The 18,788-nt window shown below is 36.8% G+C and overlaps 1 protein-coding gene across 1 annotated transcript in view; it reads right to left on the reverse strand.

Moving 5' to 3' along the window:
* Positions 1 to 1,175: 1,175 nt before the first annotated feature.
* The window catches only part of GUCY1B1 (guanylate cyclase 1 soluble subunit beta 1), a 41,909-nt gene continuing 24,296 nt past the window's right edge, over positions 1,176 to 18,788 (reverse strand). Inside the window, exons 6-14 of the mRNA XM_054295213.1 lie at positions 12,717 to 12,947; positions 12,207 to 12,323; positions 11,248 to 11,381; positions 10,375 to 10,572; positions 8,494 to 8,731; positions 7,504 to 7,644; positions 6,212 to 6,366; positions 5,771 to 5,897; positions 1,176 to 2,495 (exon numbers count right to left, since the gene is read on the reverse strand). Coding sequence (XP_054151188.1) covers positions 2,472 to 2,495; positions 5,771 to 5,897; positions 6,212 to 6,366; positions 7,504 to 7,644; positions 8,494 to 8,731; positions 10,375 to 10,572; positions 11,248 to 11,381; positions 12,207 to 12,323; positions 12,717 to 12,947 — 1,365 coding nt within the window. The 3' untranslated portion in view covers positions 1,176 to 2,471. The remainder of the gene's footprint in view (positions 2,496 to 5,770; positions 5,898 to 6,211; positions 6,367 to 7,503; positions 7,645 to 8,493; positions 8,732 to 10,374; positions 10,573 to 11,247; positions 11,382 to 12,206; positions 12,324 to 12,716; positions 12,948 to 18,788) is intronic.

Raw genomic sequence — 18,788 nt, forward strand, 5'->3', positions numbered from 1 at the left:
CAACTAAGCATTACATAATTTGCAGTTTCGTGGCTGATCTCCCCTTTTTTCTCCTTGTTCTAGTTTTTCTTTTTTAAACAAAAAATACCAGAATAAAATACACTTATAAAGACCTTTGAAACAGACTTTGATGATTACTCTGCCTCATGTTTCAGCTGGAGAGCTTCTATTGAAAAAGTAAATCATTATAGTTAAATAAAAGAGGCAGTAGAACACACATAAAAGAACTAAATACCTGCAGAAATGTTTAACTGTCAACTGAGAGTAATATTTAACCAAACTGTAAATTTAGTAGTTGAATGCAACATTTAAGTGGAGACCAGTTTTAGTAACAGAAGTGGCTAAGTGCCTAAACTGTACTGAGATAAAAAGCTCTTACATGAACACAATATGAGCTATTATTCTATGCTTTAAGAAATTTCAAAATTTTAAAGCTCCCATAAGCTTTAAATGTTATGTTACAAGGTAGCTTAATGGGAGCTTCAATATTTTGAAATTATTAAGAAGATACAATATAAACCCAGAGCATTATTTAAGTTTTCTGGCATGCCATCTTCCACCAGCTTGAAGTGTGATACAGAACTTCATTTTCTTCAGAACCATTTGCATATGAGTTATATCAATGCACAACCACAGCTGTCACAAATTCCATGTCTTTCAAAGGCACCATAAAGTTTTTGTAAGCTTGAACAACTTGATCAGTCCACATTGCTGCTGTGGCCCTATCTAAGAGAGGGCAACCTCTGATGATGTCTTGGGGTGTGTTGCTGTCCAGTAGTGAGATGATGCAGAAGAAAATATGAGGTTTCCTCCCTTCATTTCCCATTCCTAAAGCTTGGGCTTCTAATGTACCTCCTGCTCAATCATACAGCTAATAATGTTAGATTGTTAAATACTGCCCAAGGGTTTCAAAGGAAGGTTTTATACATTTTTGTCACCTCATCTACTGTTTTTGAAGCATCAACCTCAACATTCTGAACACTACTTTAATTTGAGGATGTGATCCATTAATGTGAATATGTGAGACATTTGGACATTTGTAAACATTGGAACAATGCCTCAACAATTTATTTAAATATGATCTGCAAATTATTTAATGGAGAAAATATTTTTTTTTTGTATCAAGCAACAAAATAAAGTTTTCTACCAAAAGAAAATCACAAGATTTCTAGAAGTCCGTGGAAAAAATAATTTATTGCAATTTCTTTTGCACATTAACATGAAACATTTATACATATATATTCTGTGCTAATAAGATATACTAGATATAGACAATTTTTATACACAAAGTAATTGCACTATTCTATTTTATAATGCAAATATTCAGAAATGATCAGTCAGATAAGAACAGATACTATTCACATAAAAATGCACTATATATTAAAGTTATGGAAGGTCTATGCATCTGAAAACGTGTCCACTTTTACTAACTGTGTCATATGATGAAACACACTATGACCCTTTCCAAGCTTTACATCCCTTAATTATGTCATGATGCCTAGAATATTACCAGGTCCTCTCAAGGAATGAAATAAGATCATTTCTGAAATTAGAGAGACCAAACCAAAAGGCAACTGTATCAACCATGTCCCAGCAGCATGCCTTCCAACGCCAGGGGCTACATCAGATGAGCATCAATGCACCACGAGTCATCTAAAATTGTCCAGCAATCTATTACTAATATGACAATTTAATTTAGTTTATATAAATCAATGAGAAATACATTGCAAGTGAACAGCATTTCAGTAGAAGTACATTGGCACATGCTTCAAATGGCAGTATCAGAAAAACAGCTGCCCCCTCCCAATACAGAAGATGTTTACAGTGTCCACAAAGGGAAAATGCAGGATGATATCACATGAGAAACCTTTTTCTAACCAGGAGTTTACAGAGCATCAAGTGCTATTCACAAAATGAATGAGAAGCATGGTAATAGCAGAACTAAATGTGATACCATATATGCAATTATTTTCATAATGCTGCTTTAAGTTTTTTTTTAAATATAGTTCCTTAGGCTCACTGTCCTGCCTATCAACTGAAATACCTATCTTTCAAGAAATGTCATCAGTTCACATAACCACAGTACTTCAGAGATGAAGATGAAGATGGGAAGCATCAGGTTGAAGTGGTTAGCTGTGGCGTGCATACTACATGGATTCATTCAATATTATCTGGTGGTAGGAATGGTCACATGACTGACATGCAAAAATGCATATCAAAAAAAGGAAAGCTTGAAATACATGCTCATAGCCCAGGTATAACAGTACCAAACAATAAGGACAAAAAATTAGCAAGCAAGCCTGGAGAAAAATGGTAAGTATGACTTCAGGAGTAGGGCAAAGGACAATGGTATTGCACATGGCAGTGGGAGATACAATGTGAAAGAACATCCATAACATAACCTTACTGCCTGCACCCTACTTGGAGACAGCATTGCACCACATTCAGCATCCTCCTCCTCTTCCCTCAGCTCAGAAAGCATCTTGCTTTGTTTCCTTGAGAGCATGCAAACAGAATTTGAGAAGTAAGGAATTTTCTTTGAAGCAACAACACGGTGGGTTAATGCAGTGACAAAATACATTTTACAACTTGCAACCAGTATCAGTAAATAGTAAAAACTAAAAAAAACCCAAAAAGCACAGGTAATGCATGTATTTCTTCCATATGTATTGTATGTAGGAATGAAACAATTCCTACATGTCCTGGTGAACTACCAGCTCTGCCTGAGATATTTCAATTTGTTCCCACCAGTAATGTGGGAACAGGGCAGAAGAGACAGATATTAAAAACTGGAGAGGGAGTAAAATTGCAGTCATACATCTGAAGCTCTTGGCAAGATTTATTTTTTTACAACAAATCTGTTTCTCAAGAAACTTCAGCTGAACCTCTGTTAAAATAATGAAGCCAGCAATAATTAATCTTATGCAAACAAGCAGATGCAAAGTGAATAATTGGTCACAGTTGCTTTGTTGTATGTGCATTTCTGATGCAATTCTACTTATTGCTGTACTGGTATCATGGAAGAGATATCAGAGAAAAAAGGTGAAGGAGCAGCACTCTAAACCAACATTTATTCTTATAATTTAGGTCTTTCTCAGAAGTAACTGCTGCTCATGGGGACTGATATTAGAGATGTCAACCCAGGAATCAAGTTTGAGGCATGCTGAGCTGCTTCAGCCCTATCATTTTCTACTGGCCCAGCAGAGAAACTGTGTATTTTTAGCTTCATTTTCACATCTCTTATGGCATCTGTGAACATTTTGTCCTTTCTCCTCACCATGTTCATATTACTGGTCTTCAGAGTAAAATATGCTGATAGATTTGAAATGCTGAGCTAATAACTCTCCACTGAATATAATGAAAAGAAAAATACATCACTAATGTGCATCAATCCTAGACTGAAGATACTGGAGGTAGAAAACTTCACAATAAAAGCATAATTAGCAGAAGCGTCTTCAGGATTATTTAAGAAATATTTTCATGCTTACTTCTATATGCCACTTGCAATATTCTGCAGTGACCTTTCAGGAAGTTTACCATATAGTTTCTGAATATATTTAAACATGCCCTTATTTATTGCCATGTACAGTCCCCCTGTACATGAAAATAAACAGCACTGCACAAAATAATACATTAGCATTCTGCAAAATATTCTGAAAAGGAAACCAAGACTACATGTGTGCAAAAAGCAAAGTGATTACTTTAAAGTGATCAAACACAAAAAGTTGGTTATCTGATTTTTGCTTTTGGATCAAAACACTTATGCAGAGCCTATAAAGTGCCAGAAAAAAAACACAAAGAGTATGTTCACAGGAAAAATAGTTCAGAAAATCTTAAAGGAATAAAATTTTGTGCATTTTTTGTGTATGGACAGATGAAATTGTGCAGGCAGTAGAAAAGAATCAAAAGGTTAAAGGAATATATTCTTTCACTTTTCAAAATCACTTCTGACAAAATGATTATCAGTTCACCACATCAGTGTATATTTCTATTCTCCTGTGCTCCCAAACTTAGTACAATTTAGAAGAGATACCTGTCTTGGGAGAAGTCCTTCTGTCTCTAAGAATTACATCTATATCTGAATTTCAGAATTAATAAAAACTAACAAAATTAGAAAGGTTTTTTCAGTGTGCTTAAACTGTGAGTCTTAAATGTGCCTGAAAATCAGGCTCACAATATTTCTCAGTCAGGTTTATTCCTGCACCTATGTGTCCCTCTATAAAGCTCCATTACTGGATAATAGTATCAGCAAGTGTCTCTCAGGACTGCTGTGAGGATGAACAAAACCACATGTTGTACAATATCTTTTAAAGTCTTAAACTATCTGAACCTTTCATACTAAACATATGTTAGGCTAAAACAAGGAAAATACTCATCTGACTCAGTAACTTTCTAAAATTTACATTTAAAATTATAATGTGTCTTGAAACAAATGATAGGACATTTATAAGGCAGAAAAAAAGTGAAAGGTGTTTAATTAAAATGTATTTTAAATACAGATTTTAAATAATGGTAGCCATGTGAAGTTATCTTACTGTAGAATAAGAATAGAAAAGTATTCTCAAAAGTGGCATCCACAATATAATTGTAAATAATATATATTCAAATACAGAATTAAAATGCAGAGCTAAAGTACAGAGGGTTAATACTGGGAGTTACCATTAAAATGTCAATATTCATATACGTGGGTACCAGTGGTAATAAATCTGGATTAGATCTCCTAAAAAGCCTAAACAGTTTAAGAGCCTAAATTACACTTTCAGAAGTATATGAGCATTCAGACACATAATTAATTTCCTCTGACTTACAAGAATTATTTCAGCCAAGGTGACTGATGACTTTCATTATTTTAGTCAAGGGTGTTTTTAAGTTTAAATACGTAGTAGAAAACTCATTCCTTTTATATTGCTTCAGGGCAAAATTCAAGCTATGTAAATTACTTTTATCTTTTTTTTTTCTTCCTGTTGACATATTGGATGGATTGTATGCACCTGCTCAGCTATGGCAAAGCAGCTGGCATACTGTAACCTCATTGTCTAAGTCTGTACCACACTTTCAGTCTAGATCTCATTGGCTTTTACTGAAATTCTGGATACTACATGCCCAGAATTCTGAAACTGAGGCATAAGCTTAAAGGTCCCTCAGTGCTTGAAGAGCTCTACCCCACCTCATTTTGAGAAGACAACTTAGGCTGATATGTCATTTACAAGAATTAGTTTTCACCCTGTGTGTTTCTAAAGCAGGAGCTCCACCATGCAACAGTGTCTGAACAAGCAGGGGCCATCTGGGGTTAAGAGACCACCACACACATCAGGTGTGAACCTGCTTGCAAACAGTTGTTTGACTGTTGCCTAAAGATTTGAAAGCACATTTTTTCACTCACTGCAAGAAAGCAAATGGCAAATTTTGAAGTGCTGGTAACCAGACATGTCAGCTAAACAGAAACCGACATTATATTGCAAAATCTAGTACAGTGCAGAAATCTGTAAGAGGGAGATATAAATATTTAAACACTTGGCATTCCCTCAAGGACCTTCTGAAATCAAAAGTACTCTTTCAGGAACTGCACAAACTGCAAAGACAAATAATCAAGTATTTTCAAGTACTGTCAAGATAATAAATGTGTTAATGAAAGAGTGTTGCACAAAAGTCATCATTTTTTTCTGTGGAACATTTGGTTTTGCAAATGTAAATGTATCTCCATGGTTTAGATTAAATTTTTAATGTTTATGTTTGGAAAAAAACAAAATTACACTCTAGTTACTCATACCTCTGTCTCTGTACTCTTTCTGGACAAAAACCAAACCTGCATTGGTTCTTTTTTGCCCTTCATAGAAACTGGACCTCTGTACTCCAGTTGGAACTGAGGATCTGAATTTTCTGGTGTCATAAGACACCTGAAATTGAAAGAGAAAACATGTAAATGAATGGACTTTGCATGCATGCCACACACTATGCAAAATATTAAACATGCTACATGTACATGAGCAGACAATCAAAAGATTCAACTCCATCTCTACATCACTATTATACTTGCAGACCAGTAACTGTGTACCATAATGCAGTTTGCCATACAATTGCATAAGAACTCCATACTTAAATGATGGTTGCATGAGGACTGTCACTTTCAACTCCAAAAAACCTTTATGGTATGCTGACAAAGTGATTTATTTTAAGATGTCAATACCAATAAAAATAACACATCACTCACCTGTAAGTGTATTCAGAGACATTGATCTTTCCCTTTTCTCCAGTAGTTTCTGTTCTGCTTGTAAGATTGACTGTATTTCCAAAGAGACAGTACCGTGGCATCCTTTGACCTATGACACCTGTGACTACCTCACCAGTATGGATTCCTATGGTTATCTTTAGAGAGAAAAAATTAAGTCTGAATATTCAAAAGTAACATAATTAATCTGATGCCTCTGACTAAACACAGGCAACATGCTACTCATATCTACTAGAGTTTATTTTCCCAAAATGCTACTCCTGCTTCTTCAAAGCCTTGCATTTTGTGGGTTTTGTCACTTCTTTGTTTTTTAACTTTAGTACAGTGTCATGCCTCTGCCTTCCACATGAACAGTTAAACTCTGTAATTTTCCAGCATCCACCCTGCTGTTATTATGTACTGTGAAAATAAAGCAGTGAGCAGAGAGGCACACTCTGCAGGTCTGTGCTTAATGACTGCTCAGAAGGTGCGGAAAAGGATGGCATGGGTCAAGAAAAAAGATGTTTCTCAAAGGAAAAATCATGGTATTTTGTATTCAGAAGGTCAAGAGATAGGACAGAGGTTTGGAGAAGCTCATTCTAGTAGCACATTACAGTTACTGTAAAGCCCCAAAACTGAAGTACACAGCTGAAGTACACAGCTCTGAGCTAGGCGATAGAACAGCAGCATTCTTGTAAATAGAAATATGCATTGCACTCAATCATTTTCTGCTCACAGCCTTCTGATGAGGACAGTCAATGCTGCTTGCCCAGTTATGTATCAGTGCTACAGCATCTCCAGAAAGTCCCACAATGAGTGAAATTCCACTAATATACACTGGTGTCAGAAATCATTTCTATACCCGTCTATGACACTGTAATTCTCTTTTTAATGCAATAATGTCTCATTCTGACATGAGGATCTGAGGTGTGATGAAAAATATCAGGGAGGGAATATTATTTTTCTGCTCCTTGAGTTGAAGAAGACCCAACAGACTATATTTGATGCACAATAGGAATTCACTGATTATATTGAAATTATCAGAAAACAGACATAAATGGTGTGGACTTAAATGAGTCCTTTACCTTTTAAAGCATAATAAGCATTTTAAGGTCTGGGAACTGGCTATATCACAGCTATATGTGACTTCTCATATTATTTATATATATCAGTCTCAAAATCTAACAATAACAAGGCCCATCCCTTGCATGGACTGTGACTAGAGCATTATCTTATTTCAAAACATTACCATGCTGTCAGAGAATGGGTTTTCATTCAAGCCCTCATTTACTAACCTGTACAGGCTCACCATCTACTTGAACTTGGCCTGCAATTTCCATCATATCCAAAGCCAGGTGGCAGATAGATCGTGCATGATGCATGCAGGGCTCTGGCAGACCACTCACTGTCATATACTTGTCCCCGACTGTTTCCACCTATCAAGATAGATATTTTTCAATTACTTCATTATTATGGTTTTTAGAGCACTAGAATTGATGTAGTGCTTCAAGACTGCTTCTCCTCTAAAAGAGTTCCCTTTCCCTTTCATTCAAATCACCCTAATTACTGTCATCTCTGCTTGTTATTGAAGGGGATTTATCATAAACCCACAATGTAGCAACTTACAATGACTGTGATTGTGTAAACTTGAGTCTCTCTTCTGGTGTCTTCTGAATGAAACTGAGCTCTATGTTTGCTCTGACTCACACTCTTAATTCACATGGTACAGGACACAAAATTCACTTCTAGCAAGACCTAGGAATGAACCTCATAGATATAAACACACAAGCAAACACATATACATATTTATGGAATGCATATGTATCTATCTCTGTACTTTCCTGCTACCAGCCACACTTGCAACTACACCTCACTCCTGAAGTGAATGAAGGCATGAAATTCACATTGAGTAACTGAATAGTAAGTTATAATTTACAATTAGAAGACCCAGGAATAGAACAGAAAAACTTAAAGCACAAGGTCAGAAGAACCACAAGTGGCTTGTATGAGTTCACATCAGCTAAATGTGGAAGTACATTTATATGTCCACCTAATGGGTGACTGCAGAAATCATGATGAGAACTTAGCACTTTATGTTCCTTCAGACATTTATAGAAAACCAAAGTACTCTTCTGTAGCTATCTAATATCAGATAGAACAGTTCAGAATGAGAACATAAGCTGTTTTTTTTTAAAGCCTAAAATCCAAGAAGATTGGAAAAGAATGACACCATAGCAAATTATAGAAAAGTAACAGAATAGATTCTTCAAAAATCTTATGCTTACCTTATAAACAAATGGATTCCTTCGTGAATCAGTCAGAATATCAAATCTTGTGTAAAGATCATTTAAAAGATTGACAATTTTCATGGCTCCCTCTCCAGAGGCATGTTTGCTACAAAAGGCATTGAAGCCCACAATGCCACTGAAGAGAATGGTGACGTTGTCGTAGCGCTTGGCTGGCACAGGGCGCTTGTGCCTCAGCTCGTTTGCCACTGATGGTGGCAGAACAGAGTACAGCAACCTACACAGGCAAGGAAAGAAAGGCAAAAGTGAAAAAAGAGAATCTGGAGAAAGCTGTTTACAGCAGCACTCTTCATATATTAAATTCCTAAACCCTCCACAGGGTTTATAACATTCTCCCACCATCAACAAGCAATAGAAAAACTGCTTACTGAAGAATATGTTATTTGGAAAACAGGAAGTGATCATACCATTTAGAACACATTAGTATACATCTAAATTATCAACAAAATGAGACGTATTATTAATTCTTCTGACATGATTTTGTTAGTAGTGTCTAGGATTCTTTTTACTTCTTTCTGCCACATCCTCAGCTCATATGACATGGTTTTTCTCACAGAACCATAAAAACTGCAAAAAAGACTATGAAGAGATCAAACAGTTTTCTGTCTCTGATTAACTCATGCATTTCTAAATGCTTGCTCTCTGTTGAGCATGCTGGTTTTAGGGTCTAGAGTGTCTTTTTAATAGTCTATATGATGTATTAACACTTGTTCATATTACAAATCACACATACAGACCTTCACCCTATTCTCATGTGTCTTCCTTCAACTACCTAATTCCTATCTTAAGGTCCTTTTCCCTCTCTGACTTTTCACAAATCTTGAACATCATTTTGTACACAGCCTCCTGCACAATCTCTCATTAGCTGCATTTTTGGCAAGTTCACTACTTGAGTTATAATTAGTGAATACTTTTGGCACATCACACAGTAAGTGACACTATCTGTTCCAGCAGCTGCCATGAAGGCAAGAATTCCTGAAGATAAAATGACTTTATAAAGTAAGCCAACAGAAATAAAGAGAAAAAATACTTCTTAGGCTTTGTTTTCTCTGGTTCTCCTGTCCATCCCTTTCAAGTATTTTAACAATAATTTCCATTACTCCGTTACAGAAAAAACATATCTGTCAATAGAATTAATACAGAGATGGGACTGTGTTTTATAAGTAAAAGTCAATCATGAACTCCATGCTACTTTTCACAAAAGCTTTTTTTTAATTTGCCAGTCGTTGAGCTGAAATGCCATAGACAAATGACTTTTGAAATTGACTTTATAGGTATCTGTAGTACAGGATTTGGGGCCCAATGCACACTTACTGTTTTGTGTTATGTTTACGTACATATATCTAGATAAACCCAAATTCATTTCTACAAGTAACTACTACATCAAATTCATAGCATTAAGCTATTCCCAAATTTCAGCCTTACACAAACTGCTTTCAAGATATGTTTTTCTGTTCTATTATCCTGTGCCAGAAAGACAAAAGTTGGTTTACTGAACTCTGTCAAATGACTCCACTCGGGCATTCATCAAATTCACCTTCGCTACAGTGACCCCATGTAAGTTTCCAAAATTTTAGGTAATTCACAAGTAAAAATGAATCGTCAGCTCCTTTTTTATAACTTTTCTTGTCAGGGAGGGAGCCATCAAAGCATCTAGGCATATAATGGCCTAGACTGTGGGTGACATTTGACAATCTAAATAAAGAAATACCCTATTAAATGTTCTTTCTCGACTCCAAAATTACCAGTCCTGATTATCTCTGATATTCCTTACAAGATTCTGTTATTCTTTAAAGAAGGTAGCTATAAATAATATATTGCTCTGAGTGTTTCAGCCCAAAACTGGGATTTGGTTCTTACGTGTCTGTCTTTTTCTTTTCATCCTCCAGTGCACGCAGAGTGTGCTGCAGTCGGTCGGTGAGGATCTCAAGCTCCTGAGTCAGTTTGTATTCCTCTCGGAACTGCTCTCCCAAAAGAACCAGATCACGGGTGGCATCATGCAGTGGGATATCACTCAGATATAAACCTCTCCTGGTTAAATCATCCAAGTTCATCACACTGCAAAGCAGAGAAATATACACTAATATGGGTAAAATGAAACTTGACAAAGGAGCATTTAAAACTCAAATAAACACCAGTCTGCTGAATAACAGTAGAAAGATGAAGCTTCTGAAATTGTGATGAGCTGTACAACATATTATAGGAAAACCTTATTTGTGATCATCCATTTTAACCCACAGCTCTTGATTTTTGTGTTTAAATGCAGAATTCTCACAAAGAGTTCCATGAGCATATCAAATGCATGTACTTCAGCACACAAAGTGAGGTTATGTAAAGAATCTTTCCATTCAATCCTCCATTCCAACCACTTTTTTATCACCAATCTACTGCAAAAATACACGAATCCACATAGAAAACCAAATCATTGTCACATTTCTTAGCATTCTCTGAGTAAAAAGCAAAACTTGCTAAAAAAAAAAAAAGGAATATGAGGAATAACCATTTGTACAAACTGGGCAAGAGCAAGACAATGTTTATACTGAGTATTTAATACTCAGTCAAGTTCCAATGTTTAAATGCTCCTACCTCTTTTTGTATAAACACATCAAAACCAATTAAATCAATACTTGAACCAATTAGTCTCTGTAGTACTACTCTCATAAGTGTTCTTAAAATTAGTCATTGTAAAATGAAAATCAATATCATACATAGAACTCTCCAGGTTTGAAGTACCTTGGTGAACAAAGAAAGAGAATGCTGTCTGCTTCAGGCAAGTAGATCATTTGCCCTTTCAGGCGTAGGCAGCTGATTTCTGTGCCCGTCAGTTCATCTTCACACTCCAACTTTTCCACATCCAACAGCCCCTCCTGGTGATGAAAAGCCACCACTGTGTAAGGGCAATGGTGTGTTATGCATCAGGCCTAGTCTGTACATGCATTCACTACAAAGGCAGTCAGAACATTTGGAATAGACTTATAGCTTACATTAAACCCTGATTAACTTCTCATTTGAACACCATGCACTGTCTGTATTTTAATACTACGTTTTGCTGCCTTGAAGACACAAAGCATGGTATCTTTCTTTACATTCATGTTCCTAATTCCTTGTTTTCCACATTGCTCCTTAACAATAGTTTTAACAATAGTATTGCCTGTTCTGTGAAGTTTTATCTGTGCCTGAGATCATCTCTAAGAAATCATCCTGGTTTCCCTCAGGTACAGTTTTCTTTAAATAAACAGGGTCCTTGATGTAGTAGGCATTACTCTACACACTGCATCTGCTCATATCACACACCTTGTCTCCTGCCCTCTTTAGAGAACAGGACACAGACCTTTGTATGAACATAGGAGTCCAAGCAAGAACACATTTCATATTTGTCTCCCACACTCTTTTGAAGTAAAGTAAATGTAATTACCTCTCTACATTTGCTTTGATACAACACCATAAACTAGACTGGCACCTTGCAGAGAAAGCATGAGACATGAAGTGTGCTTACTTCATCACTCCTATAAAACACTCTGCTTAACATCTATTCACAAATTCATACCTGTGACTCTCTCTTGGCTCAAGACTCAAATAGGTCTGAGCATACTACAGAGAATTTTCTGTGAAGACTTCTGAGCTTTCTGCACTTCTTATCTCTTCAAAGCACACATCCTTAAAGAAAAACAGGGAAAATATTCTCTAGTTACCTTAGTCCTCAGTACGAAGACTGTATTGATATGGGAGAGGATCCCATGGAAGCTAATATCAATATGAGGCCGGACCAAGGAGAAAACTGACAGCAGACTGCAATTTCCTGGCTGCAGCTACAATATTAAAAAACAGAAAAGAGGAAAAAAACCCCAAGTGTTACGCTTTATAATAAAAATATACACAGAGTAATTATATTTCATTTTATTAGATGACAATACCAAATAGAAGAGAACTTATGCATCTCTTCATTGAATAACAAAGTTTTTAAATTATTCTCTTACTGCATATGGACATGACCATAAGGAACAAAGCTGTTGTAGAATTAGGTTATTTTCAAGTCCTTTTTCTAACAAGAGAAGCACAATTTAGTAAATATTATACAGTTACATTGGAATGCTGTTTAGACAGAGAATCCTAAATCTGTTTTATTCATCTTTATAATTAACCTGTGAAGCATCTATCACTATGAATTTTCTACGGCTATCCATGCATAAGAATCATCTAACCTGTGGAAGGACTCTGTATATAGCATTGCCACATTGTGTGACCACCAGATCTCTGTCAAATATGATGTGGAAAGGAAATGCCTTGCAGAAAGTGTAGGGACTGATGCGAGACTCTTGGGTACCGTTTTCCTCAAATCTGTCAAGGTCCTCATAGTAGTCCTCTTCTTTAGATTCTTTTTCTTCAATCAAAAATTGAATGTGGTCACACTCCTCATTTCTCTGTTGAATAACCTAGAGAAATTAAGAAAAAATGAAAAACTGAAAACTCTGCTACTCAATAGTAACTGGAGTGCTACTATGGAGACAGGAATGTATTTAGAGGAGAAAGATAAATTCAAGAATTATACTGACATCTTGAAAAATACCATATTCTAGTAAGAATTTGTGATTTCACAGTCTTTGTAATTACAGGTGAATAATTATGCCTTTGCTTAGCCACAGTTGCTCTCTACAAGAGCAATATAGTGAAGATCACTCAAATACAATTTATTAAGCCTGAGTGAAATGCAAATCCTGAAATGAGGGGTCAAGGCTCAGGTTGTACTTGATTTTTTTTCTTGCCAGAAAATAGGGTGGCCCCTTCCCCTGAAATGAACCTGTGTGAGCTTTGAATCCCACAGAACCCCATAATCCTTATTTTGATCAAAGATGTTTGCAAGGCGTATAACACAACAGCAAATAGTGCTGACTGTTTAGTGATGACTAAATAGTGCTAAGAGGGTGGATGTGTCACTGACAGCAAGAAGGAAAGTGGATGGAACACGTTAGGATATACAGTCCTTATACATTCCAGCAGACTGCAAGATCAGAGCCAACAGACAAAACTAAAAGCAATCCTCTCTGGGCTGTATTCCACATTAAAGGAAATGACAGCAAAACTAGAATCATCTACATCAGTGGAATAGCAAAAAGGTGTCCTTAACACAGCATTACACTTTCAGTAATTTTACTCAAAGTTAGTAAAAAATATGAAATGAATAGGGATTAGTTTATTTGCAGCGAGAGTCATGTATGGCAATATAATTTAAGGTAATAACTAGTAGAATAACATCATTTACCCTGAGAAGCCAAATTCACCTCTTTTCAAATTTAATTACACTTAATGATTGGGAAAGAACAATTCTATTTACATAGTATTGTTTAGCAGCTTTTTTCTGGAACATGTTCCACCTGATTCTACTTTCATGTTGACTCTGATCCTAAAGTCATTGAAGCAAAAAAAACCATTTCTTAAAATTTCTAAAGCATCCTGATTTTGCCCTTTACACATAGTCTTAACCACAGAGATTAACAGTTACAATTTGAAAACAGAACAGATATGCACAAACACTGCAACTGATCCCTAAGATGTTAAGTTTATTAAATATTTGATCTCCAAAACTGCCAAAAATAGTACTTGATGGGCTAGGGAGTGCTGATGCCTTTTTTGTTCCTAAACAAATGGAGGAGTGTAAAACAACAAAACAGTATTTTATTGTTAAATGATAACTAATTTAAGGTGGCAGTGTTCTTTGATCTATAAATTGACTGCTCATTTGAAGGAAAGAGGCTTTTCTGGAGGACAGTTTAGAGCATGAGCCCGATTTAGGTGCTCTATAGCTGTGTGCTGCATTATTCTCCTCTTTCTTTTGCTTATGTAAGTAACTTAGAGAAAGATCAGCCTACTAAATTTACCAGCTAATGTAGGTACCACAAGCTGCATGTACAAATAAATTCAAATGTTGATGATGAGAAAACCTAACTGCCTCAAAAACTGTACTAGTAATCCACATCTCAGTGTATGACAAAGATAAGTGGGAAATTATGACCTAAGAAGGGGTAAGCCTCAGAAAAAATCAATGGTGGTCATCTGAGGAAAACATATTAAGTGGGTTTGTCTAGGAGAATGGAACACAGTAGATGAACATCTAGTTTTCCTCTGAATTCAGAATTTAAAGGTTTTCCACATCTTCCTTTTAAGTCATTACCCCTGCAATTGTGAGAGACCGTGGTCATATTGAAGATTATCAGAAGGCAGTCAAGAGTCTTAGCTCTTACTTTCTATCATTCATGCACACTCCCACAGGTTTTATTTTAACAGTAACATTATTGTGGCCAGAGATAGCTGAGAATTCACACAGAAACCTTTTTAAAATTTTGAAGATTTATCTCTAGAACTGATCTATGCTTCCAGATTATTTCCAATCTTGGATCTTAAAGTGTTGCTCTTGCCACAAATGGAAAAAAAAAACCCTGCATATTTTGGATAAAAACCTTCTTAATTCAGCAAAGATGATTTTATAGAAGCTAATAATTTTTAAGGAAATGTTCATACTAACAACACATCATCTTCCAGATAGATTATCTCCTTATAGCCATCTTAGTCACTGCACACTAGTATTCTGTTACCAACTTGTACTTACAGACTTTTTCCTGCTACAATGCAGCATTTAACAGGTTGCTTTTAATAACTTCCCATTTTATTTCATCTATTATAAATGAATGATGCATCAGTGAACAAAACTCAGGCTTAGATTAAGAAAACTACCTATAAAAATAGAACTGCTACATGCTTCCAGACATCTAGCTAGTTTGAGCCATGACCCTCTGCAGATCCGACAAGCTCACACAGTGACAAAGTCAGTCCTCACACATGCTGTGCTATTTTCCTAACCTTTACAGATTAGAACTGTGCCAGTAACAGTGAAAAGCTGCAAATTTCCCAAGCATCTTCAAGTTCATTTGAAACACTATTTTTGACCAGACTCCAGGGCATCTAGAAATGCCTGCTCTATTAGTGCAACATGCTAGTACAGCAAATGAACACCAGGCCAAACACATGGACATGTGTCAGACCTACAAGACAGACATGGAGCCAGCAGCAAATTCCTGGTAAACATGATATGCTGTGGACATGGCTGGTTTATGAAATTTTATTCTGATCATTCATGCACAGACACTTATTAACAGATGCTCTAATCATACCCCTCTCCAGGCTACAAAATCAACTGATGCATCCCTAATTAACTTCCCAATGGATATGCAATTTCATTATGTCCTTTCTGCTCACACAACTTATGAACTATCTAATCTTCCTATCTCATTACGTCATTCAGCTTGTCAGCAAATTCAAAATTAGCACTTTTGACTGTTAATATAAGATGTTAAATTCTGTTCCTTCACCCTGGCACCTATAGATCCAACCTAACTGGCCAGATATTTATCTGGCATAAGGACCTGTCCTAGATACTCTGATAAGCTTAAGTAGAATAGAACTTATCTACTGTTTCATTCCGCAAGCAAAGTTTGCAAGCCACACAATTTCAGTATCATTTAAATATTGTTGAAGAAGCCTCTGATAAATGCTTGACAAATCAAAGTTCAGTCACAAAGCAACAAAGCCAGCAATCAAGTCTAATTCTTCCTCCCACGGCAGTCTTAGCTGGTGAAGTGACATCAGTTCACAATGTCTAAGAGCTCAATCACCATAGTAACTGCAGTTAAAACTGAAGGGAGAAATCATTCTCTCGGTTTCAAAGAGAATATATAACATCTTACTGTTAACCTGTCTGTGCCTTCCAGGAGATGTAGCTTCAGAGTTTGTCCTTGCCTAATCAAGTGAAAAGTCACACCAATATTTCAGGGAATGACAATTGAGAGAAAAGTTATTTTAAAATGAGTGTGGTTTAATGTATTTGGTGAGCTTCACACAAGATATTAAATCAAGAAGTATTGCTGTGATACAGAATAAATAATGAGCACATGCTATCTGTTAAGCTGTCACTATGTGTCTACAAGACTCAATTCTGTAGATCTGAGCATATCCCCAGGACACACTCGTATTTCAGCATGGCAGGACAGAATGTCCTTGGACAGGGCTCTTTTTTGATGAGATTGTGAAAATTAATACAAAAACAGGGGGGTTTTGCCCTTTAAAGGCCAATACAGCATGAAATTCTTGATCTCTTCTGATCAAAACTGACTGTGCAATGCTCCTTAACAAAGTTTGCTGTAGCTGCTTCAGAATGATCCCAAGACAAAGGAGTTCAACTGCGGAAATAGCAGTGGAAAACTTTCACTTTTGCATACCCAAAGATAGAACCATGGGGATATCTGTCCCTGGCAGCTGGCTTCAGAGCAGACTGTCTCACTTCACCAAACCACTGTGCCTGGAGATAGTGAAGTTTACAGCTGCCCCAGTGCCAAAATTAGAGACTGACCATGCTCCATGACTGACTTATCTTCACACACAGTTGGCATTGTAATGTGTGGACCAGTACTGCTTGTCTTCCATGACAAGTACCCAGGTATTTTTTAGATCAGCTCTCCAGCTGGTCACATCTTTACTTTGTTTCTTCACACTGCCATTATAAGCCTAAAATTATCATCTTTTCAAGGACTTCCCGTGTTCTTTTCTCATTTTATATTGTAAAACATCTTCCCTATGTAAAAGATTGTGACAGTCTGCTCTCAAATAACAGAACTGCAGAAGTCTGCTCTCCCAACAGATTTTTGGGCTCTGCTGGATTATGTACAACACTCTTTGTTGTCCATACCATTAGTAGCCTTGAGGGAATCCCTGTCCTGACTTCACCTTCACAGGTCACCCTCATTTATATACAAATAACGTCTGACAAGTGAAGCAAGAGAAGGCATAGCCAGTAGGCTGCTAACACAGATCTCATGACAAAGTTTGTCACCAGCACTGTGATGATTTTTCAGAGTTCTCATACTGAGACTGGCAGAACACGAACATTCTTAGTGCATACACAAAGTCAGCAACAATTTTAGAGACAATACCTACGCAAAAATGATTTAGTCTTAGCTCTATTTGCTAAAAATGGATTACCATATCAGAGAAGATAATGGAAATTTGATTTGAAGTAATTAATTAATTAATGTCAACTTGGGCTTTCCTGAACTATTCAGCCGGAATTTTGAATCCAAGTTCAAAACAAACTGGTTTCCTTTCAGTGCTAACAACATCTAACAGAAACAAAATTACACTTCCCCCCCAACGCCATCCCCTCTTTGCTTCTGCACACACACACTCTAGGTGTTCAAAGAGAAAGTAAACTTCCAAAGGACACCATTCTGGAAAAAGGAAGCCCTACTTTATTTCAGAAGATGTATGGGTTTAGATACATATATATATATATACACACACACATATATATATATATATACACACACAAAATTGTTCTGTGTGACTCTGAAAAAAGATGATAAAATGAAAACTTTTTTTTTATTCAGCTACTTCTCCACCCAAAGAAACAATGTGAGACAAAACAAGAACAATAGGTCTTTAATATTTAGTTTCCTCTTGCGATCATTAGCTGGTTTTCTCTGCAGGCTGAGGAAGGTGATCCTTCCCCTCTCCTCAGCACTGGAAAGCCACACCTGGAGTGCTGTGTCCAGCTGTGGGCTCCTCAGTTTAAGAGAGACACAGAGCTACGAGACAGAGTCCACTCCCTCTAGGGAGGGCTGCTAAGATGACCAAGGCACTGGAGCACCTCTCAGAAGAGGAAAGGCTGAGACAGCCAGCACTGCTCAGCCTGGAGAGCAGATGGCTCAGCAGGATCTCATCCATGCACACAAATACCTGAAGGGAGGGTGAAGAGAGAATGGAGCCAGGCTCTTTTCAGAGCCTGCTCAAGAGGCAATGGGCACAAACTGAAACACAGGACATGTTGTCTGGACATCAGGAAACACTTTTCTACTATGAGAGAGATGGAGCACTGGCACCTGTTGTCTGAAGAATTTGCAGAGTCTCCATCCCTAGAGGTAGCTGAAAGATGTCTGAGCATGGCCCAGAACAGCTGGCCTTAGGTGGCCAGGCACGAGCAGGTGAGGTTGAACAAAATGCCCTCCAGAAGTCCCTTCCAACCTCAGCCAGTCTGTAACCCATGAAACAAAATCTAACCACTTAATGAAACAAAACCAGCATTATCAAAACCAATTAATCTCTGTTACCACCTATACAGAGACTTGTAATATATTACACAAATTCAACCAAAGTTTCATGGAAATACAGAATTAGAAGCATGTATTCTCTCAAGCAGATTTATATAAGCATTTCTTTAAAACAGATGG

Source organism: Melozone crissalis, unplaced genomic scaffold, assembly GCF_028551555.1.
Source record: "Melozone crissalis strain CALT ecotype California unplaced genomic scaffold, PUWL_Pcris_2 ptg000006l_1, whole genome shotgun sequence".
NCBI classification, from domain to species: Eukaryota; Metazoa; Chordata; class Aves; order Passeriformes; family Passerellidae; genus Melozone; species Melozone crissalis.